The 25566-nt window shown below is 45.1% G+C and overlaps 1 protein-coding gene across 4 annotated transcripts in view; it reads right to left on the bottom strand.

Moving 5' to 3' along the window:
• Positions 1-25566, bottom strand: part of LOC146198510 (protein Wnt-4-like) — a 93271-nt gene that overhangs the window by 66905 nt on the left and 800 nt on the right. The window contains exons 2-3 of one of the 4 annotated variants that reach the window (XM_084594011.1): positions 17067-17107; positions 13039-13109 (exon numbers count right to left, since the gene is read on the bottom strand). The exons of 1 other annotated variant lie outside the window; for it this stretch is intronic. Coding sequence is in view for 1 of the 3 variants with exons in the window: in XM_084594010.1 (XP_084450136.1) it covers positions 17067-17107 (41 nt within the window). In the remaining 2 variants the exon portion in view is untranslated. Of the gene's footprint in view, positions 1-13038; positions 13110-17066; positions 17108-23464; positions 23608-25566 lie in introns of those variants that run through there. 2 more of the 4 variants (XM_084594010.1, XR_014704996.1) reach the window with 2 other exon arrangements.

Consider the following 25566-nt stretch of genomic DNA (forward strand, 5'->3'; position numbering starts at 1 on the left):
GCCAGCACTCCCGGCGCCGTATAGGTACTTTCTATAAACTATATGTTGCTCGCTGGAAGCCTATCTATATCTATACACACAGGCATACTCGCTCGATATATTTTCGCGGGGACCATGTATATGTATACATGCATCGGATGTGTGCGTTTGTATATGCCCCATTTTTCACAGGACGTGGGAGCATCGCGCACTCTTCCGCCATTGAGAGATATATGGTGGCGCCGGAGCGTTGCGGGCCGGGTGGGCGTCGATACGGGAACGACGATGGTCACAGGTGGAAAGGTCCCTTATTCGGGCCGCCTACTTCCGGTGTTTTGGTTCGGTGGTTGAGCGCACTGACGACCTTTGACACATCCTAAAGAGTTTGTGGAGTTGAGGACAACTGAATGAACTGAACGATGACGGCGATTAGTGGAGGAGGTCACTCCTCGAATCTGGACAGCTTTTCCTGACTTCTACCGTTATTGGAACTACTTACTCTTAGTTTAGTGACACAGATATAAGCTGATCAGGAGGACATGATAAATGAGAGAGCTCAGTTAAAACGCCGGAGTATAGTTTTCAGCAGAAGTGATTCGAAAATCGGGGTCTGACAACTTTTCGGCGCCCTCGAGATACTTCGGGGGATCCTGGAACATTTACCTGCCGATGCAGCCCGGTACGTTTGATTGCTAAATAACATGACCGGATAGAAGGACAGGCCCTCGACAAATTCATGTATCGTATATGTTTCCTTATTCAGAAAATATTACATTTTTGAAATACTTTTAAATGTCTTGCGTTCCAGCTGTTGCAAGTTCATTTTTAGCAATATCATCCCAGTTCCACTTTTTGAACTTAGTCAAATCCAGTTTTTCCTCCCCACTTTTCCCCTTTCTCTCCTTTCCCCCATTTCTTTTTCTTTTCCTTTTTAGCAAGTTTCGGGGAGGCTGCTTAGACACAGCGTAATTTCTCGCGATTTCACGAGCCGACTTGCTCAGCAATAGACTGTCTTATAGCTGTTCCGAATGGCCGGCAGCCAAAAAAAAAAAAAAAAAAAAAAAGCTTTTACTGCCTCGCATAGATCTGTACGAGAGACGGCGAGAAAACGATTTTCGAGGGGTCGCTCCACTCGGGACGTAGGTGCGCGAGGTGCGCACCCTTGTGCGAGCCAGTTAACGACCTGGATGACAGCTCTGAGTGGTAACCGTACACGCTTTAATCGCCGCTGCTGGCAAGAAAAATGGCGCAATGTATACTTTCGCATGCCAGTAGCAGCGGTCAAGGTTTTATGAAACAAACTGTTCGTTCAGAGTGACGGCACGTTAAATGTCTGCATTATCGATAGTTATTGCTGCACGCAATCGCCGCTCTTGCCGAAACGTGTTTTAGCAGGGAGTACAGCACCTTTGCTGCCAAACTTTTCTTTTGTTTTGTTTACTACGTACTTTTACGTAATGGCATGATCAACATTCACGCCTGTCCTCTAATTCATCTATTTTCCACAATAATTTTATGCAGTACAAGACACATGAATCACCAAGACACACGAATCATCCCAGAGGTATCAAGGCCGTATGTCCTAGTTCGCCGAACAATTAACGCATTCCATTTCCTGCATTTGGATGTTGCTTCTTGTAGCTAACTGCTACATGCGATGCATAAAATCGCCGAGAAGAGAAAAAAAAAAAAAGAAGCTAAGAAAGTGAAGAAACACCAGCAATGAATCGCTACATAATACACAGGCGCATAGTATAGAAAGCGACCACTGGTCGGGCTAAGGACTTCCTTTTGAAGCCTACTTCAAGAAAACGCCTTTTAGGTTAAGAAAAAATGAGAAAAAAACTGTAACACCACGCATGTTTATGCGAAAAAAAAAAAAAAAAAGCAAATGCCGGCCGCGACTAACTGAAGTCAAGATTCTTGGCCGAAGCAGTAACACCGTGGCGCGTGAAATAATGGAAACGTTTCTGATAAAGGGTGCACACAATTGCGTCAGCGATACGCCTCTCGTTTTATAAAGAAGCGAATCTGTCTTATTGAAGCCTGTCTTGTAGGGTATGATGATGTGTCGTGTTTACCAGGCATATTGTGGGTGTAGCCGCCGCGCAAGCGCTTATATGTGCTTAATTTAAAGGTGACAAGTTCTGAATAAAGTATAGTTCCTAGTTTGCACTCGTCCTTTCGTGTCTATCTTTCTTCGTGTCATCTTTTTGATGCATAACCTTTTATGGCATAACAAGACTGAAGCCAATTAGCCCGACAACAACCCTTGCTGAAGCTGTAATAGAACGAAATGCCATATATGTGTTTCACCTGTAACAATGTCGCGCTGGTATATACCAGCAAAACACGATACTTGTCTAACTTAAGTTACACATAATTAGTTCACTTCAGGCAGTTGCACGAACGGAAAGAGTTGTCTAAACTTTGCTTCTTTCAGATAAGTTCAGCTGGTCAATCGAGTTCATAGATGCACAGGTGTCTAGAGCTCAGAGAAAAGGCCCCACAAATATGACGACTGTGCCTGTACCACTCTCAGTCTCAGAAACAGCGCTGTATGCAATAAAAAAGGGAAATATATAATCATAATGGCAGGAAAGAAAGCACTTTACACATGCTACAAGCAATGCATAGGGATATTGATCACCTTCTTTTCTTAAAATAACAAAAATAATTATTAGTTTTCACTTCTAGTGGAAGTTATCAACACCAGTATTGCAAACGAAAAAGGAAAACTGCTTAAACATTCTATGAACGTACCTTATAATGAGGCACTAAGTGTCAATGACGATATTTTCTGCTACTGTCATTATTCGTGCAGAAAGACGTAAGGACGCAGCAGAAGGTGACTTTTCATATTGCAGCATACAACCGTGGTGGCTGATGGCTTTATGTCACGATGCCGATAGATATTTCATTTTGTTGGGGGTGACTGTCGGAATAGGAGTAAGTGACTGTGTGCACTAATGCAACCCCGCGAACGTACTTTGCGTCCCCTCAATTTCTCCTATACAGCTACGCCAGATTCTCCCGCGCATGGCGACAGGGAAAGCTCGCAATGGGAATAAGTCCCGCCAAAAGGACACGCTCAGGCGTCGTACCTTTGCTTCTTTTCGATCTCGGAAACACTAGGCAGATGGCGATTGGCTCTGGGGCAACACAGGGGCCGCAATAAAACGAATGGATGATGACTTCCTCGCTGCGTGTAAGGGCGTGATGATATGAATTGCATATGCGCTACAAAAATAGAAACACAAACGAGAAAAACGTTTTACATCTGGCTGTTCTGTGTTCGTCCGAGGAGCAGAGTAGCTGAGGGCCACATGGCGAGGCAGTAGGGCTGTTATTACACCTGCCACTTGAATTCATAAATCTGCATGTATGGATATGGTGTACGCGGTTATCTTCATTGTATACTCTTGAGAAAATGAAGGGGGGAGGGGGGGGGGGGCGTGAGCACGTTGACGCTCAATAGGTGACGTCAAGTCCTGTCGAAGGCTTGTTTGCAGCACACCAAGCACATTGTAACGAGGGAATGAAATGTATATGGGCATATGGGTTTTTGTTCTCGCGTCCCTGCCGTATACCCTTTAAATAACATGCTATTGGCCGAGTGTGTGACTCACTGCTACAGACAGAATAGACAGACGCAATGCCACTGTGTACAGATTCGATCACTCCTGTGCGCTTGAGCGGTGCTGTGCAGAGGAAGTGAACTTATATTAAAAGGCAGGCGCTAATGCTTAGTGATAATGCTTGCGCTCTAGAGCAACAGCGAAGTGATGTGAGCCGCGCAGACACAAGCGCACTTCCTACGACAAAGCAGTTGCATTAAGATTTCACTTATTCGTTCTCCACTCACGCTGCTCGACCGCTTTAGACAAGTGTGATCGACTCTGTGTAAATGATGATAGGCAAAAAGATGCAGAATTGCTATTTTCGTTGATTATCTGTTGTTATTATCCGTGTAGCGTTGCTGTGTCTTAACTGTGAATCTCGCTGAGCCTAGTTGGTGGAGAATTGTCTAAATTAAGCTAGAACAACTAATTTAATGGACATACAAATACGAAAAGGGCGGACGCCCATCTTAACTGTTTTTCTTCGTCCCTTATGTTAAATTAGCGATGTTTTACCTCATATTCAGTGTCAAAGTTATCATTGGTCATAGTCCGCAATTCAAGTCGTCTGCCGCCTTATTCAATGTTATTCATAGCTTGCAAGTCACATCGGTTGCCACAGTTTTCCCCATAGTCGTCTGAAAGTCATGCCAACTACTCCCGTATAAAAAATTGTCGCCCGCGAGTCATGTCGTTTACGATACAACCCGTATCGTATCATGAAAGTGGTGGCGCCTATCACCGTAGTCTCCCCATTCCCGTCGCTGCCACTCCGTTGCCAGGTCCGCCGTGAGAGCTCTCTCGTCGCACGGTCGTCTCCGAACTCCAGCCGTAGCCGGCCACACCCATACAAAGGCGATCGGGACCTGTAATTTGTTCGCCGCCGCTCTGACGCCTTCGCAGGCGGTCGCTATTAAGCTCTGTCCCCTCTCCCGGTGGCGGCGCCCATTGCCGCCGGATCGGATGAGCGAAGTGTGGCTGTGGCCGTCGCCTGTGAGGCCCCCCGCTGCGCCTATGCCCCCGCCGTCCACGGAAGGTGCTTCTGCGACTGCGCAGTGCGGACCCTTGCAATCCACATAAACGAGAGTTTTGCTTGTTTCGAGGTCAAATATGTCTTCGGAGGCAGCCGTTTAACAGACTCCGAAGACGCGAAATGTTTCCGATGCAAACGGCTGCATCAATCAGCCGTCAATACATTACCAGTTGCTCAGCTGTACAAAAAACGCTTTGCGCACGAATAGCGGCAGGGTCATGTCCATTGTGCGATGATTTTTACACTCCTTCCGTCAACGTCAATATGACATCGCTTTTGTATTGGCGAGATGACAGAACAGGTCCTTGGAATAAACTTTAATAATGTTCTTACATATAATATGAGCCATTAACAAAGAATGCAAGTTCTAGGTTAAAATCAACCATTACTCGCATCTGAGGGGCGGTCAAAATCACAAAACTCAAAGCTCATTTAGCACTGCCGAGCATCACTTGGCCTACACCAGATGTTCTTGCCACGCGGGAGATTTGTCCTGAGCTGCAGAATCACCATAAAATGCAGGCACAAAGCCGTGAGCATAAATCCGGATTCCTTCACGTGGTGCAATTATCGGAACTGATTACAAGACGACGACCGAGGAAGAAAACACCATAAGCGCTCAATGAAAATTTAGTGGAAAGGGCAGTACACACACGCACATGCCCAGAAGCAATCAACCAAAGTAAAGGCGATAATTTCTTGTATCCACCTCCACCTACAGGGGATTTTTAGAGCGAAAGCTACTCAATGCAAAGTCGCGCACAGCAACGCTGCACATAGCAACACAATGCATAGCAACACTGCGGCGCTTCCATCACAACGGCCCAGCAACAAAGACGAGGACGTAGATGTGAGGAGGACGATCTTGCGGTGGAGAGTGGGAGACACAGAATGGTACCAGATGTTGAAGGATCAGAAGAACAAGCTTTGAGCCTGGAAGCTGGCCGTAATCGAAAGCCTCTTAAACGCCCTTTTCAACAAGAATGTCATAACACCTTTCCTCAACAACTATAGTTTAAAATTTAAACTCAAAACGTTAGCTAACCAGTCTTTCGGCTAACCCCAAGTACACTGAGCGGCGCATTACCAGGTGCAATGCGCCACGTAGGCAAGGTGGCAGACACATATGATGCAGCAGTAGTGTTCTTTGCGGCAAAAAATCTGAGCACATTGTGTGCATGAACCGGGAAAAATAAAACCTAATGCCCGTTACTTGGTTTGTTGGTGTTACAGTGCTTTGGACTTGATGTATTCTATTTTTTTTTGAAAAGATAATTTTTTGTTGGTGAGCCTCATTCGCGGGAGATAGAGGAGGTGTGCGAGATTGATGTAGGTCATGTGTGTGGATGTGGAAGAGGAAGTTTGTGCCTTGTTTTTATTAACAGTTGATAGTGATGTGCGTCAGTGTTGTGTTCTCTCTTTGTGCTGTCTCTGTTCCTGCATTTATGGTTGTTTCCGCAGTCATCCAAGCCATGAACACGCAATAGTATCCCAGCGGTATCCCGTAGGGGGTTCCTGACAGTGGCTTCCAATATCCATTTGTCACGAGCCACAGCGCGGTTTGCAAGCCTTAGGATACTCTGCGGCGTGGTCAATGGAAGGTGAGAACACATATACTTGTGACCCGAAATTTGCACCTCCTGACGCACGCCTGCTTGCAGCAATTCATAAAGTTCGGGAGGATACACAGGAGGTCCCGACGGGTACGCCTTGACGAAATGCAAAGAGCTTAATACGTAGTGGCTGGCTTGTTGGATCATCATTCTGAAGACTACAGCGCAGTATAGCAACACGGACAATATTAAATCGGTCAGAAAAGCACGGTGCCTGAACACGAGGCTGCAGAAACACAAAAGAGGCTTGAAAGGTGTAACCACGGGGGAGCTATACAAGACTGCTCTGCTTCGTCGTAAAGAAAAGCTGGCATCTCGACCTCTGGTTGATGTACTTCCAGGTACCTGTATTGCATATACGGACGCATCAATTATAGAAAATGGCGATAGAACAAAAGCTACTAGCCCACCACACAGTGTACTAAAGGATACATAATGAATATGTTTCAGAATACCCGGACCCGCTTGTGATGGAACTCTATGCAATCCGCGATGCTATGGAGGCCACAAATAAAATAGATTCCATAACAGAAGCCCACATTTATAGACTCCTTAGCTGCCATAAAACAACTGAAGAAAGTGACAAAGACACTATGTGTAACCACAGAAACCTACGCACTCAATAAAAAAACAAAGATACGTATCCAGATACACTGGACACAAGACGATGCTGAGAACGCTGAGCAGAGAAAAGTTGACAGCCTCACACACGAAGTTTCAAACACTAATGCACCCCTCAACAGGCTCCCTTTTGATGCCCGTTCCGCTGTTTCCATCTTAGCTTCCTCTTTAAGGAAAAGTACACGTGCCCTCATTCACCCGTATACTTTCCCCCTCCCTCATAACTTAATGAGATTGGGGGAGGTTTCCCTTAGAAGGATAAGAGCTGGGGCGGCCCTTAGCCCGTCGGTAACATGCCGATGGGAACCTCAAGAAGACATCGGGCCCACCACATGCCCGAAGTGTTCTACATTAACTGCAGAAGTGGATGTTCGCCACCTGCTGTGGACTGTGCAGGGACAAGGACATCAAGGACACAGATTCTGCAGGAAGTGGGACTAACCGCAACAAGGGAAGAGGACTTCTCCAAATGGCTCACCGACAACGATAAGACCAGGAGCATTCTCCGGTTGCTTACGGAAAATAACTTACATGGGTTTTTATAATATGCCGTATGGCAAGCTTGTGTAATAAAAAAAAGAAAAGAAAATAAACGCTGCAGTCAGTGTGAGGGCGGTGTATCTTACTTTGAAAAACACCTGCTTTTCTGCGCAAGTATCAGGACACCACCACAAGGATGGATGCGGAGGCAAGGTCATATCAAACTTCTCCGATAAATGTGTTAGCGCACCGTCTGTATACATAAGCAAGAAAGAGTTGCTGTTTCTGAGTTCCCGGGAGCACGATAATGACTGGAGGTAAAGAAGCGACGAGATAATCATGTCACGGTTTCATTAGTTTGCTTCATTTTCCTTTTTATTTCCCCTTGTGTTGGCATGTAACCACAGTCTATATAGGCTAGTTGAAGACAATGAAAACGATGTTCTTAGCGCCCGTGTTTGCGTACGTCTCTCTTGTTCTGTCCGTGTTGCTGCTGCGCTGTAGTCCTCAGAATGAAAAGAGCGTGATTAATGATCGTCGCGAAAATGAGAAGCGGTTAAGAAAGCGAGCTAGGTTATGCTTCAAGCGGCGAACATTCCCTCTTCCAGGGGCATCTTTGGATAGCACCACTCACCACCTCCCTGGTATTCACAGCCGTATTTCAAATTTTTTTCCCATTTTTCTGGCCTATTTTTTTTTCTTGCTCTTTTCGTGCTCTGGATTTTTCGTACAGAGAGTTTATATTTCGGAAACGTCACAAAGGCGCACCGCGGAGGCCCTCTTCCTTATGGGCTATTTTCGGAGGCTTTTGTTTCTATCCGTATAGGCAAGGCCATGCGTGACGTCACCTAAAGTGTCACGTGTCTCGACCTGAAGAGAGAGCCGACTAGGGCAGGTCGCTGCTTCCGGTGTGCTACTAGAAAAACAAACACGCTCGATTGCATGCGGCAGGCTTTGAGATGATGCCGATAGCTCGGGCCAGTGCGCAGTAGCGACGGAGAACAGCGCGAGCTCTGGTAGCCCTTGTGCCTCGAAGATGTAAGGAGAATTTACTCGCAGACCAGAAGGGTTGCTTAGTCTTCCGGTGAGAAGTTTATTTCGATTCACTTTCCAGGTGGCTCCAAACAAACTGGAGACGTACACAATGTGATATATTCTCTCTTGAGGGCAAACGCTTATCCAGAAATTACGAAAGCATAAAAGGGCTCAGCGTGGGGCGAAAATAATCCCTTGATGGCGGCATGATAATGTGATGATTGAGGAAAATATTGCTTGTTTGTTGTTGTAGAATGATGCAACAACCTTTTGTTTCTGTGACTGATACCTTGCGTTTCATCCCTGTTCCTTGATCTGAGCCAAAATGCGCTTTTAGCCCCACTTCTCCAGAGTCTGTCACGCCAAAAGGTGGTAACTTTGTGAAAGGTGCGCCTGGCGTGATTTGACCAGCGGCAGAGTTCTAAAAATTGTACGTTAAGAAGTTTGAGATTTTGTGCCGCATTACCTGTTGCAAGCGGGGCTATTGTGATCAGCAATGCCATTAACGTAATATTTTTATGTGTCAGAGGTTTGACAATAGTTGACCAGCTGTAGCTTCCTCAACGAAGTAAGAATTTATGAGACACTGTTTATCCATGAGCACCTGAATGAGACACTGCATAAAAATTAGCGGAGACCAATAAGTTTAACCAATGAAATAGAATCTAAGGAAAATTATTGCAATGCAAGAGAAGATAACTGAAGCGAATTCAAATAAACTTTGTACCATTTCTCATGAGTAGAGAGCCACTGCCACGCACATGTTTAAGGAAAGCGAACGTATACAACTCATTTCTTCTTCTAGTACATTCGATGCTCGAGTTTTCCAGTGAAAATCTTTGACACGATTGCTGAAAATTTCCATGGTTTTGCGCAAGCCCTCCTCTTGCTTGCAATGTATGTACTGTGCGGACAAAAGTAAACGGAGCATGCTTTTTTCTTCTAGCATTTTTCAGGCATTGCATAATTGAAACTGGCAGTCGTAGTATGTGAGAACCGGTAGTAGATGCCAATGACCTTTCACGTGGACAAATATTGTTTTATTATCTCCAGTGCAGAAAGCGCGATTTTAATTTGAACGGAAAAGCGTTCTCTGTTTACTTATGTCTGCATGTGTACGTTTTTCCCACAGCCAGTAGGCTGGGGCTCAGCGGAGGAACGTCTTTACTTGCTGGCAGTGACTTGATTATTGGATTCAGGACGTTAGTATTATCTGCTCTTTCTTCAAATTATTTTTTTTTTCCCCTATCACTCTTGACTGCTACCGCCTGTGACGTCTGAACCGGAGCCATAAGTAAGAGTGCGTGTCACCGATGCTTGGATCAAATGCGCTGCTGAACAGTGACGAATAAGAACATTTAATAAGAGTGAAGAACATTGTTTTTCCAGTATACGATATCAGAAACCCTAGTGCGTTCTTGAACAACACCAGTGCTTACGTTTGCGTAATTGGGTTGGCTGGCACTTCAGCGGTTTAACACTTATGGCACGAGGAAAGGGTTGCACGCTACCTTCACTGTAACAACACTTGGAATCTGAAAGAACGGCTTTCGACCTTCGAGGTTGGCACAGCGACATTGGGACACATTTCTCCTAAAAATTATGGAACCATGGCCATGATTTTCGTTAGAAAAGAGTATTATTGATGCTGCTAAAATATTTAAAACCAAAATGCTTGAGCCTACACAACACAGTTGTTATTCGGTTTCATTGACTACAATTGATTCATGTATACATGTACAGCCTTAGGCAAAAGTCCTGAAGCCAAATGATGTTCGTCTCAGCCGCAAAATGGAGTCATCACGCCGTCGTTAAAGGCCAAAAGGTATTTAAAATGATGCTAGAAAATGATGCCTCATAGCATTTCACTGCCTTCTACTCATTACTGGTGCCGTAATGGCTTCATTTTTCGGCTGAGACGGAAATTCTTTGGCTTCAAGGCTTTTGACCAAGACTGTAGATAAATAGCCCCCTTCCGTGGACGCGCCGAATTCAAATTTCCTTTTACCAGCCTACTACGCATACAGCCTTCCCCTCCCCATATCTCCGTTGCTTTTTCTCTTTCTTTCAACGTGTTAAGGTGCTTTCCTTTCACCGGAGCGCATCGTCCGGGTGGCGCATGATCTGTTTCGATTGCTTCGATATCGCACATGCCTGCTGTTGTTTCGGAGGTTGAGGATGTCATAATAGAAGGTGTTGAGTGTGCAGCTTCGAGTTGAGATTTGTTGATTTCCCCCTTCCCTACCTCCCGTTGAGATTTGTTTAATTGTATGGAAGGTTATATAAAATTTTTCTTAATGTAAGCGCATAGATTCACTTTCGCGACTGGCCCTCATGCTGTCAAGCATACTCTACAATTAGCCTGATCATGTGGGTTAGGTTGGTTGGATTGTAGGGTTTAACGTCCCAAAGCAACTCAGGCTATGAGAGACGCCGTAGCGGAGGACTCCGGAAATTTCGACCACTTGGGGTTCTTTAACGTGCACTGACATCGCACAGCACACGGGCGCCTTTCTTTTCGCCTCCATCAAAATGCAGCCGCCGAGGCCGGGATTCGATCCCGCATCCTTGGGAACAGTAGTCAAGCGCCGTAACCACTGCGCCACCCCGGCTTTCTTTTTTTCTTTATTGCATGAATTGGTACAAATACATCAGTAAAAGATCGTGGTTGCCATGCCCCTTGGCTGACAACCGTGTCTAATGGACTTTCATTACCACAAGTTCGCCAATCAGACTCAAGACCTCCTCCGCAGCGTCTTGCTGCTTCAAAATTTCTTATAGTTTATATACTTGTTCAACAAAATAATCACATACAGATCGTGCATCGACATCACAGTGTCTATAAGCCATCCTACTCCTCCAAATACTGTGAAGGCCCAATAGCATGATGAGGTCATACTGAAAATCATCATTAACAGTTGTCAAGTACCGAATTCCACGTGGCGTCAATGGCAGGTCTTTTTTAAGTGTCCTTTGTAACACATCCCAGTAAAACACCGCATACCAACATACCAGAAACACGTGCTCAACTGTTTCAGGTTTCCTACATAGTAGACAGTTTGAGCCCCAAGGTACAAAAAGGCCCTTTTCCTCCATCCATGTTTTGACTGGGAGGGTTCCTGTATGCCGTTTTGTGGGTTAGCGTTTGACACTTAGGACTCCTGGTAGATATATTGTGTTTGTCTGATTTATTGTGTAAGTCAGCTCCTAGTACCCGGCATGAGGGCGCTGGAGGTATGTCGTTTCGTGCCACGAGGTAGTTGATATGACTGGTTGTTTTTTGGTTGACATTTCTTGCATATCTGAAGTAGAATTTCGGATTTATACGGCTCTAGTGTTAGACCAAGCGTGGAAAAGTAGGTTTCCACTGCGTTTATGCCGTCTTGTAGGGTTCGTTCAGCCTTCCCGTGTGCCGCTGTTGTGCACCAACAGGGGAACACGTCCGCGTAGAAGGTGCGGCTTAGGTTGTCGATAGTGGTCAATTGTTTGGACAGGTATGCCAGTCCTATGATGAGTATATGATTGGGGATGCTATGAAAATCTTTGGCTTGCTCCTCGTTAGAAGAATATTGGCCCAGCATGTGAGAACTCCTTTATTCTTAACGTTTTCTTGTACTCGCTTCCTAAATATAGAGATACTGCTGGTCCATCACAAGATTCCCATTGCGATAATCTACGGTGCGTCGTGAGCTCCCGTTAAGTCTTTTTCCGGCGAGGCGGAAGAGACATTCATGCTCTATGCACACTAAAGACAAAGGTGACCTTTATTGATAGGGTATCACGTTGAGTCACAGAGAGACCCCTCTCGCTGATAATTGTTTTTATCATTGAAGCGAAATACAGGTGTCGATATCATCAACCATTTTCGCAAGTGCGATGCGGGTGTTGACATCGTTCCTTTTTTTTTTTTTTTTTTTTTTTTTTTTTTTGCGCGTGTTCAAGAGGCTACGCTAGACCCCTATACTCATATAAAAACGTTGGAAACCCATACTTTTGGGCGAGGATCTGCCAAGTTTCATTCGGTTGGCGGGAAGATTTTTGAACACGATTCTTCGGGGGATAACTGAGTTTTTTGCTGTTGAATAGCCGTCAACATAACCAGAATAATAATAATAAGAATAATAATACCCAGTCGGAAAAAACTACAGAAAATGTTTTGATGTTACGACAGGATTTCTGTGCGGTTTTTCACGGGAAACTTGTGACAACAGAACATTCTGTTGTAACATCAGAAATTTCTGTAGTTACAACAGAAAAGTGCTACAAAACTACAGAAAACAGAAATATACTACAGAAAAGTACTACAGAACTACAGAAAAATCTGATGATTACGACAGGACTGCAAAATATTTTGTCGTATTTTTGACACAGTTCTGTAGTTTTTTTTCGACTGGGTATGAATAAGAATAATAAGTTTTTAAACAGAGTGGTAATTGAACGCAGTTCTCCTCGTTGACTCTTCAAGTGTCCTGTATAGGCTCATGAGCACTGACGACACGGAGGCATGCAACATGCACTTTCAGCTACTAATTGGAGCGCACAAATCTTGACGACAGTTTCCCATTTTTGGAAGGACTGGAAACGTCATGAAGACATCTGTAGCTATCCTGAAGGAGCTGCTGCTGGACTCGCGATCAACTATGCGTGGATGACTTACCTCAAAGCGTGAGCGAAGCTTGGGGCGTCATCGCGAATGTACCGCACGCTTCACCTCGACAGCACTGTTATCTGTACGAGAATAACAAAAGCTTATTGTGACAGATGTAGTTTATTGCTAAGGTGTGTTCTAGGAAACCGTTCTATATCGACCACAACGCCATAGGTGACCATGCACCATGATTGATCCTCTTTTGGTTGCAACGTTGCCCCTTTTGGTTCTGTACCATTACACACGTTTAGTGTTCAGGGTGTGCAAAAGGAGAGCAGCTAAGTCGGCGTTGTCCATGTGCCTACCATTTGTTCGGGAGAAAAGCTTGTCCGCTCCAAACCGTCATGGCAGCATTTGGAGGCGACTTTCTTATAGTAATGCCTTTTTTTCTTTCGGTACAGGCTCTAGAGAGTGCCGGCTTTAAAGCGCTTCCGATCACCTCCCAGGAAGGGGACACAGTCCCAGGAGCGTATCTCCCCCTCGTGCCCCGACCCACGGTTTTACGCCGCGCAAGGTTCACCAACAAAGTGCCGGCTGGTAGACCCATAAAACGTCAGCGTGCGCACCCCTCCGACCAGGGCGGCGTATCACTCCTTTACCGATGCGGCGAGACAAAAGAGATAAAAATAGGGAGGAGAAAATAAAAAAAAAAAAGGAGACGCTCGCAACCAAGAGCTCAAAGCGGGCAAACAAGGAGTAACTCAGCACCAAGACAGAAGTTGCTGCTTAGCCGGGAGACGAAGAAGGGGGCCGGGGGAAAGGGGCCAGTCGTAAAGCCGGTATTGTTTGGCCGGCTGGTCTTTATGGACCCGCCGGACTGGGAAGAACGGGATATCCAATAAAGAAAGGACGTTTTCATGGGCGGGAGGTCGCCGTCTGGGGACACGCTCAAGTTTTTCCCGTATCCCTATAACGCACCCGGCAGGCTTCGCCTTGCTTATGGCCGAGGGAAACTGCGTGACCGAACGGCGTAGTAGTGTACACGCGCCGCCACCTTTGTGAGGATAGAGCTGTTCCACAGTCGCCGAACCTCCGGCATCGTCTCCCCTGCTGTCGCCCTCCATCGGGCGTCTCTTCTCGTTTTACCTTGTGTGTCGGCTTCCTTTTATCCGCGCTCAACTGTTTCGCGCTGATGAAACCCCGTTTTCGACGTGTTTTATGTCCCGTCGTCTGGACACAATGGACATTACCCCAATCTCGCGCCCCTCTCTTTTACCTCTTCTTCCCCTTCGTGGTCGTAAACGGACGCAGAAGGTGGAGCCCGGCGACGTTCTGCGGGGCTACGGTGTTTAGAAGACATAAATCTGGTAGAGTTTAGCCGCTGCCTTCGCGATGCGCTGGGAGAAAGTAGACCTTCCTTGTCCTTTCTTGGAGTTCCAAAACGGCAGATAGAGAGGTCGACAGGGTGTGGACACGTCGGCTCTCAATAAACATCGATCGTCGGTAATGTCTGCTCATCACCGAGAAAAATGCGTCATTCTAGCGGAGGCATCAATTTGGCGTAATGGCCACACGAGGAAAATCTGCCCTGTCAGCGCTAATTGTCATAATATCTGCTAATGCCGGGGTGAAAATTTTACTACGCGCAACACACTACGCGTTCTTTGCGGCGATTGACCTCTGCGAATAAATGGCATGTTGCGAAGTGAAATGCTCTGGTTGGCTATGCGTAAAAAAAAAAAAAAATGGCATGAAATTTTAACACAGTCAACTTAGAAGTTTTATTATCGCTATGAATGGATGAAATCTCAGGGGGGGCTCCTATATTAACACGCTAGCATTGAAGGCCTCGCCCTGCAGAAAATCCTGCGTCGGTGTTGCCGGTGCGTAATGCCGAAGTGGAGGCAGCTAGCACAGAACCGGGTTAATTAGAGAAACATGGAAGAGGCCTTCGCCCTGCAATGGGTATAGTCAGGCTGATGATCATGATGATGATGAATGCCGAACTCTCAATGGTAGGATCCCGCAACTTCCTTCTCACTGCTTGCATGTCAGTATGTTAAACTGTGATTGCGGCGACGGAGTGTCTATGAAAGCAACCTAAAGGTAACACACACTCACTGTAGGTGGGCAGTAATTACAGAAATAAATACGAAATGAAATGTTGCGAGTATTTCAATACCCTGGCATTTGATGTCGCCACCTGGGCCGTTCACGGCTTGTAGTACAGTTACTTATGATAAAAAAACATCGCATAAAGCGGGGCTTTATATCTATGTTATTATACGTAAACATAGTTAAGAACAGATGCCTGTGTAACCTGCCTAATTCTATGAATATGAACCGTAGAGAACGAAGTACAAAAAATATTATGGCGGACACTTAAGCTCCGCCTTTCACAGTATGGCGCGATATCATAGGCTATCATCCGACATAAAGTGTTCTGCAACTTTATCGGAACCGTTTTGAAAAGTTATCCGGCCTCAACCGGATGCACGTTCGCGGTGAAACCGCACAGAAAGCCGGCGTTTTGTTTACCCTTTTGTTGCATAGTAAGTCTTACACTGATGATTACCTGGTTTGGCCCCGCATGATGAGTAATTAGAATCGTCTGTGACGAGATTGAAGAAACAAAAAACGCGAAGGCCAATTTTCTGGCATCATTAAGGAAACGTGCCACACGCTTGCCTGGACGCTTCAGAACCGTGGCGCTTTCTTCCAGCGGTGCCAGATGGCGCCACAACCGTCTTCTGCCAGAAATGCGGCGTTGGAGTTATTTTTTTTTCTTGCTCCTCAATTTCGTCGCAGACGGTTCTGGTTTTTCGTCATGTGCGGGAAAACCTGGTAAGAACTATACTTAAATTTAATACCTAACAAAACAGTCAACAACGTGCAAGCATTGTGCGCGGTTTCACCACAAATTAGCCTCCGTTTGAGGCGGGATAACTTTTCAAAACGGTACTGATTAAGTTGCAGAACAGTAGAGCCATTTTTTAAAGCTACACCAGCTACACCAGTGCAGCAAAAATCCATTATAAGTATAGAAGATTTCCTACACTGGTGTAGCTGGTGTAGGTTAAACAAATGGCCCTAGTGTATATAGCGCCACTTTAGCCAAGCCGTATGAACTTACCGTCCTTGCCAAAAGTAACCAGGCTGCATGTTTTGCTCCTCGCTTGTATACTAGCTAAAGCTGACATGGATTCCCATAGGATCACAACTTGTTAAGAATTGACGATATGAGATAGCTTTTAATTTGCACAGATCTACATCTGAAGAAGTGGTCCGCATTCTCTACTACCCGACTGAGAAGCGGAAAACGCAGCCTAGTTACTTTTGGCACAGCCGGTATTTACTTGCGTTGCCTAGGGGTAACGTAAATGTAAGGGTCCTTACAGGCTGGATCTGATATCATCCTCCCGTATGGAAGGAGAGGCGCGAGTAGGCAGCTCAACGTAATGTCAGGCAACCCTGCGTCCAATCAGGGCGAGGCCATGTCAGCTGCCAGCTATCGCCTGCCAGCGCCATGCTCGGAATATTTCACTTGCAACGCCACCAAGTCTCCATTCACCGAAAATCGGGCGTCGGCGGACGGCAGCCGACTCCTGATTTTCGGTGAAGGGGGCTTTAACGCTGTCGCGTCAAGAATAAATAGAATACAGCGCTTCCTTCATGCGACCGGTCGATATTTTCGCTAAGAAAATGCATTTGGTTCAGGTAGAGCTCGAGAAACTATGCCGAATGTGTTACCGAGGGGCCCATTCAATACACGAGCATACATGCTCAAAATTTGAGGCACTACGAAAAAACAAACAGACATTTTACTGTATTTTACAATAATATCACGCCATTCTACCACACCTCACTTTTAGGAAAAAGAGCACTTGTAGACCTAGCATCTATTCTTAGGTTCCTGCAAGAAGGAAAGTTTCTAAACAAATTATAGATTTTTAATTTCCTCTTTCGCAACCGAAACATATATTAACCTTGCCCTGGCCGCATCGCCTTAGTTGCTTATGCGCCATAAAAACAAAAACAACACAACTCAACATGAACACTCCCTCGCCTCTCTCATTCCAGGTTCTCTCCTGCCATACCTGGGCGACTTCCTGCCGGGAAGAGGGACAGCTCCGCCTGCCTGACGGGTCCAGAAAAAAAAGAAGAAAGGAGCAACTTGTAAATTTTACACGCTTCTGATGCTGTTAAAATAAAGTGCATGAAATTATTGTAGAATGTTATGCTTGCCCCCAAACATATAAGATAACGCATGTGTGAAATATGAACAAACCGGTATACAAAATGAAAAACTTGTTTGGCAGCAATATTACGCTATTGCGATATTACGAAAAAATGTTGGTATTTGAATCAGAACAGTAATAAGAATTGCTTGATATGAGGAAACAGGTTAGTCCAAATTTGCAAAGATGCGAGAAGGCAGCGTGCTTAACATAGTTGGTTAAAACGAATGGTTCTAAGGAAATCATTATCGTTAGAAAATCTTTTTTGGTTAGTATTGAAGAAGGCCTCCCTGTTGATTACATTTCAGGGTATGGTGTTATGCACAGCTTTATAGAGTCGGGCTGCAAGACAACAGGTATTCAATGAAGCGATTATTAAAGGGTTATGATAAGCTTATGATCGTGCAGAACTGATAGCGCATCGCTTCAGTATGATCTTTTAGTTATTACACGAAAATACTAATTCTGAACATGTTGTTGCTGACTTATATGCGATGAGTAAGTGATGCCCCACGAAGCGATGCGGAAATTAAAATCACTGTTAATAAACCCTCAATAAAGAGATGTTTAAGTACCAGGACTGAAAAAGCGACGCACATATAGTACTTCTTTTTTTTTTTTTTTACCGAAAGCACATTTTTATCTTATACTTCAGATTTGTAATTATCAGATACTTCAGTGTAGTGAGAACTAAAAGATAATAATGGGATGTGTGCTGGAGTCTTGCTGAAGCTAAATGTCGTGAATTTTCTCGTAGAAGAGTTAAATTGTAAGCATTTACTATCAGTTAGTGAGCGAGGACTTCTTTTATCCTAAAAGGAAAGGGGGTAGCGGGGGTGGGAGGGCGGTCCTATGCTGTGCAGGCCTCCCCTACCCTCTGAACATAATTCAGGATCTTGTCCTGGAGATCAGGAGATGTCCTGGCGATCGCCCGCGAAGCGAACGCGCATGCGCTCCGGCCGTCACTTCGCGCTAGACGTCAAAGCGAGGGGCGCATTGGGTGCACCTCCATGTGCCGCTCCGTGGAAGCGAACGCGCGCTACAGATATCTGGTATGGACAGATTGGTGCATTGGATTTGCATAGCGATGATTCCGATCAGCAACGAGGGGCCCACGCTGCGGCGCTGGCCACTGGGCGGCCGGACTAGGCGGGCCAACCAAGGCTCCTTGAGTTTTCATGAATTAATAAAAGTTTCAATAAATAAATAAATAAATAAATAAATAAATAAATAAATAAATAAATAAATAAATAAATAAATAAATAAATAAATAAATAAATAAATAAATAAATAAATAAATAAATAAATAGCCCTGTTTACATCTTGCGTCTCGCGCCGCGTGGCTCAAATGCCTATAAGGTGGGGATCACATAAAAGCTGCGGACGGTGCTTTGATAGTCTAATTCTGTTATTGGTACACAACGAATGCAATAATATCTCAGTTATAATATGGTACAGTTGATTTCTCCTCCTCGTTTAGCAGTGAAGCAGGCCACGCGAGAACCGCCGCAATTGCCATAGGTCAGCATGGCTGGCTTCACCGCATAACCGCCGGTGTACCGAACGCTGGCTTCTCCCATCACAGCGGTGTCGCGTTGAAAGTAAGCATTCCAGGCCGATGGCTACTTGCAAGCGGTCTTGCCGTTCGCCTCATCAAACAGATTTACAGTGCTAGCGTTGCGCAACCGACTTGTCTTCGCGCGCGGAAAGTGATCGTAGTGTGTCATTAGGAGAAGCGCACTTTCCAAGGAAACGGCACGCAGTTATACATACCGGATGCTCCGCTGAACGGGAGTTCGATAAAAGCGAACACGACCTATACTTTCACATGAGATTTTTAAGGGGATATCCTGAGAGATTGATATAGGAATAATTCGGTATATCTGGGTTCGATATATCCGGTATCGACTTTAATCAGTGAATTGATTTATTAGTGCCAAATATAATAGTATCACCGGCAAAAAGAAAGGGTTGTCACCAAGCATGGCAGCTGGGTAAATCAATAACATTGCAGAAGTACAGGAATGAGTCGATAATGTAAGCTTAAGGCACCCCTGTATTTATTGTATTTAAGTTAGAGGGCATATTTGAAATTGACACAGCTTGTTTCCGTCTGATAAGTAACTTACGTTTTATATGTTTGAGATAGGCTACATGCCACACCTGCAGCTTTTAGTTTACTTATTAACATATAGCCGAAAATAGGTTAAGTCAACGAATACTGCGTTGGCAAACTATGCCTTATCAATGGCGGATTTAATTTTATGAGTCAAGGCGGCCAGTGCAAGGTTAGTTGAATATTTCGAGAAGAAGACGAATTTGATGAAGCGTCAGAGTGTTGAACCTTGAAATGCTATTAGGCACTGCTCGGTGTATCTGTCTACTACTTCATTAAACAACGTTAAAATGGCAATGAAACAGTAATTTGAGAGAGAATGAAGGTCGCCCTTCTTGAAAACTGGAATAATGTTAGATTTCTTGAGCTGTGGAAAAAAGAACTCTATTCAAGACACGATGTCACGCCATAAGGCGAATGGTCAAAAGTTAACTTCTTTATCAGCTGTATTTGAAACTTATCAAGAAAGTGGTGTCCGCCACGCCGCATCATCCATCTTCGCAGGTCACACCAAATCATCTTTCACGACGTTTAAATGACAAGTCTTTATGAGAATATGTGTATTGAGATATATCTGTATGTAAACCAACCAATGTATATTATCGCGCTATCGCTGAAATGTCTTCCCCAATACATTTTAATTCAAAACCATAAAGAACAGGATAGAGAATATCTCTATCATTGAATGTTCTCAAATTTAGAACTGCGGCCTTAATGATATTTCCGGGAAAGCGACTATTTGTTGCGATTCATCCTTGCAATATCCGCCTACGGGGTCGAGACCAGGATGCTAATAACAAGGCTCGACATGAGATTGACGACAGCGCAGGAAGATGTGGAAATAAAACTTCCTAGAGCACTGTGGAACCTACGCTGCAGAAATGCGAAAGCCTGATCTTTGCTGGTGCGCACTTTGCATCACGTTTGCTCTAATTATAATTATCAACTATATGCACCGTCATTATCACTGTTAATGTCATCATTGTCATTATCACTAAATGCGGCGTCGTTGCCATCGATACTATCACCCTCACTGCATACAAGAAGAATTATGATGTGCGTTTCACGATCGCAGGCGAAGCGCAGTTGGTTAAAGGGCTCGACTGGGGATCCGAGGGATGGAGGTTCGATTCTCGGTGGAGACAGGATTTTTATTTTTCTTATGACGTTAGTTTCGGGTTGAGTGATGACGTCATTTGATTGACAGCTATAGTGTGACCGAACGAACTAATGCTGATAGTATTAGCCATTAAAGGCTTTCGCCTTAAGAACGATGAATTGTATGTTTAGAGACTGTATGAGAGTGGCCGGAGTTGAGCAGTGTTTACACATGGGGGCTATCTGTTCCGGAAAGATCCTGCTGTATAAGATGGGGTGTGGGAAGCTGCCAGTTTATAGTTTGGCTATTCAGCCTAACGAAAAATGGCCGGGTGGATGGATAACAACTTTTACTTTCCACCGGAAATGGAGGCCCCCCTATTCCCCACCCCCGGCACGCAGCCTAGAGGACGGGGGTTGGAGCCTCCGCGACTAAAGGCTAACAAAGCGATTTTGTCTCTTCGCGGCCTCGGCCCGGGTGTTGACGTCATTTGATTGACAGCTATAGTGTGACCGAACGAACTAACGCCGACAGTATTAGCCATTAAAGGCTTTCGCCTTAAGAACGATGAATGGTATGTTTAGAGACTGATCAAGCTGTGTGACGTCGCGGTACATTAAGCAGCCCCAAGTGATCTAAATAACCATTCACCATTTTATACGGCATCTATCATGGCCCATATGTTCAGCCTTGGGATGTTAAACCCATCATTTACCACATCATACCACACTATGCTATGCTACGCCTCTCGACCCCGCCCCCCCACCCCCTCACACACACACTAAACAATGCTACACCACACCACACTACCTCCTACCAACCATTACATCCATGCCCTACCATACCACACCACAACACACCACGCCATACTACACCATACCATACTATACCATATTACACCATACATAGCATGCCGTAAAACATTACACCGTACCATACCATGTCATAAAATACCATGCAGTATGTCCCTACAACACATCATATCACAGTACACCATACTATACCATCCATACTGTGCCACACTACACCATATAGTCCATACAATGCCACACCATACTATAACCTACCACACTACACCATACCCTACCATACCATATCATAGCGTATTGCACTACACCATAGCATACCATACTTTACCACACTATGCTATACCCTACCATGCCATGCCATACCACACTGTACCACACTACAAAATACCCTACCATACCATGCCATACCACACTATACCACACCATGCCGCACCGCACTACATCAACCATACCATGTCATACCACACTATACCATGCCACACTACACCCTACCGTATCATACCAAACCACACCATACCATGCAATGTCCACCGTACCATACTGCACTACACCATACCATACCATTCCACATAGCACTACACCATACCATACCAATATCATACCAATTACACCACACCACACCATGTCATACCATACCATACCACATTACACCATATCATATACCGTGTCATTCCACACCATGCCGTACCACACTACACTATACCATACCGTGCCATACCATACCTTATCATATTATACCGTACCTTACTAGGGATACCATACCATTATGTACCATACCGTACCATATAGTACGTTTTCTTCTGCCCGCCCACTCCCCTCATTGCAAACACCCGCAGCGCTAGGTCACGTGGTGCAGTTATATGGTTAGGGCATACAAGTGGAGGCATATATATTGTTTCAAATGCCGATCGTCAAGTACACTAGCAGATGCATGCCAGTTAATCGAATATTTTAGGGGAATCCCCCTAGGTGGAGTAGAATTGTAATAAGGGAGGAATTACTCATTGACCTCCACCCAAGTGCAGCCACACGGCTACAAAATAAAGCTATACAACTTTCTCAGAAACTTCGCAGTTGAATAAAAATTCGCCCCGGTCTCCCTGGACCAGGACAAGTTTTTCTTCAACTCCGAAGTTTCTGAGAAAGCTATATAGCTTTCCTTTGTAGCCGTATGGCTGCGCTTAGGTGAATGTCAATGAGTATTCGTCCGTTATGCATGCTAGTAGGCAGCGAATTTGTATGGCGCCAACCGGAATGCTCCACTAAGAACGTTTTTGTCGCAATTTTGATAAGGGGGAGGAGAAATCTGGCGCTACATGGAGGTCCATTTGTGATGCCTACAATCAAATGGCGCCCCAGAAGCGAGAAAGGGGGGGAAGGGCCCAGACGCAGGACTATATGTTGTACATACATGCCGTTGGCACAGTCGCCGCTTCGGTCGCTTGACAAAGGCTGGCGGGACAGTTACCATATCCAGGCCCGACGGGGTATCCGATCTATATTAGCACTCTTTACGAAGAACTGTACTCTCATCCTCTTCCTACCTATTACTGCACTTACTTTTTTACGTATGAAGTAACGTCTCGTCATGTGTCTTTTGATACCACTGCTTTCGGCGACGTGTTCAGGTTTGTATGAGACGTATGAGGCTCTTAAGACGGTGATATTTTTCTGCCTAAAAAGCAAACTGACGGCAGTGCGTGCAGGCAGCTCTGTGGAAAGGACTTGCAAGGTGAGTCAACTGGCAGAGAGACTGGTATACGGCCCCAGCGAAGCGATCGAGCGAGGCACGAGTTTCTTGGCGTTGCCACATCACCATGAGGGCCATTCAAAATATTAGTGCAAATAACAAAAACAAAAGTATGACATCATTGTGACGCAGAATGGCATGCATTTTGATTATTTTTGTAGACGACGCAAGGTCAACGACGACGAAGGCCGAACGCTGCTCGGCCAAGTCGGCAAAAAGAAATTACCCCGTAACAGTTAAGGCTATTTAGTTTTGGTGACCAAATTTAGAAAACTCGTGGTGTTGAACTGGGTCAATCCTTAGCCGCCTTGTCCAAGTACGTACCGTTCTGCCTCCGTCGTCGTTAGTCTCGCCTTTCTTTACGCGTTAAGGTATGCCGCGGCTTGTTTCTGAAGGCTCGTTCTCAAATAATTGTGGCCTTATAAGGGAACGATACATGTTTGTGAAAGTAAAATAAGTGTTGCCAACCAAAGTTGTGCTCCCCTGAAAAACATGCTTTAATGCGCAGCTGCATAACAAATTGAAATGAAATCTTTAACTGTAGAAAGATGACCAGCCTTCATTCGGCCGCCGTGGGGTCTTGAAATGTAAACCTTGGCGAAAGCAAAATGGCCTGAGCGTTGCACCTGCAAACGAAACGCGGTGAGACTGGTAAGACTACAGAAGGGTCACGCCAATTGCGAAGAAGTAATCAATGCAATCAATGCAAAAAAAAAAAGTAATATAAAGAGCACGACCAAGGTGACTGAAACATGTTAAAACTCATGCTCAGGTGAGTTCGCACGCAATTTCAAGAAGAAAAGCGCGATTTAGACAATGACAGAATTAAGACACACGGACGTGTGGTCTTCCTTCAGTCTTTTTCTAAATCGCGCTGTTCTACAAGTGAATGCAACATTTTGTCGCCTACGCAGAGGATACTAAATGACCGAAACAGGTCGCTAAAAGTAAGGTAAAATATTATACAAAGATTAAAAAACACATGAACTACATTAATTTATACGAGGCAGTTATATATTTACTTTCCAGCTCTTTGGTGTCATCTTATTTTAGTACTTTAATTCGTGGTATCGCCACTCGCAGGGGTCCATCATAATCATCGTTGAGTCGATGTCGCTAGTAATAGGTTTCTTCACGCGTATTGTTGTTCAACTCGACTTTATGCATAGACCTTGACTGCAACACAAAAGCAATAAAAGCTCTTCCGCTCCCCTAAGCGTCAAACTCCAAAGCAATCTACGCATTCATACGATATTCGAGCAGCGCACGCAGCCACTTTCCACGACGGGTCGCCTCTCGGAAAAGCACTGACGCAGCACGGTCCGAGAATTCGCGCGCAATAAAAGATTATCGCAACCTACTCAACAATGCGTCAAAGCGTCTGACACACTATAATTTACATCCACGTTGTGCGAAGACGCTTGAAAAAGGCAATACGAAGGCAAGACAGCGCTGAACCGCCGCCTTCCCGGAGTTATCGCGAGCAAAACGCAATAAGCTTCGTTACATGCAAGCCCGTGCAAGCCGATCGTGCTGTAGAAGTTTCCACCGGGTTTACAAGAGAAAAAGAGGCCGCTAAATAACTAGTTACAATGTAATTACTAGAAAAATTATACCGCGTCCATTTAAGTAATTAAATAAATAATATATTTTGAAGGCTGGATTATTTCGTTTGTTTTTTACTTAGTAGTTCCAACATTTACAACTCACTTGGCAGATCTCCGTCCAAGAGATTGATACCGCTGTGAATAGGTTTCTGCACGCATTTGATCTCAAGTAACCACGAGATGGGCCTTGAGACATGTCTGCTGATCGCGTGTTGCAGTGACATCAATCTCAAAATAGAACAACCACGCTGTTGGTAATGGCTGTCGTTTTGCCTTCACCAAGCCGCAAAGCCGAAATGTGAACGTGACGCAGCCAGCTCGAACTGTGCGCCCCAGTCATCATACCACGTCATCGGCGGATCTATATATTTTTTTTATTTTTACACCAAGAGCCTTGCCTCACAGAGACTAGAACCGCTTTGCTTCGTGCACTGCCCTACTTTTGAACTCTACAAATAAATTGGTGGGATTCTGCGTATTGGAATAGGGACAAGGGCAATGGATTATTACTGCGTTTATTGCCAGACTTAAGGGGCGCTTTGCCTCTGCCACAGAAGATGAGCAAAATTTTGCCCTGACCGCACACTCTAAGAACGAAGGCTATCACCATAAGAAGGAAGAAAGAGAGAAGGCCACAATGGATAGCCTCGCTGACGATAGCTGCCTCACAAGTGATGCCGTGCTGCGTCACTGTTGAAGGCGGAGACACAGACGTCGCTGCCACTCTTTTGCCGACGAGTTTCGGTTTGAAGACAGGTGTGAGGGTGGAATAATCTCTCGTGCAGAAGAAGCAATCAAAATTTTCCTTTCACTTTACAGGGCAGCCCGTGCATCCACCCGCTCCCCTCCTCCCCAATTTAGCTGGATTGAAACACTCACTTTAAAGTGAAATATGTAAAAGATAATGAAACTATATTGGTTAATTAGTCGTCCAAGTAAGCGTTCACGCGTGTTTAAGGTGTTTTTTCTTACCTCTTT

The sequence above is a fragment of the Amblyomma maculatum genome, chromosome 2 (assembly GCF_055883805.1).
Source record: "Amblyomma maculatum isolate TAMU_Amacu chromosome 2, ASM5588380v1, whole genome shotgun sequence".
Taxonomy (NCBI): Eukaryota; Metazoa; Arthropoda; class Arachnida; order Ixodida; family Ixodidae; genus Amblyomma; species Amblyomma maculatum.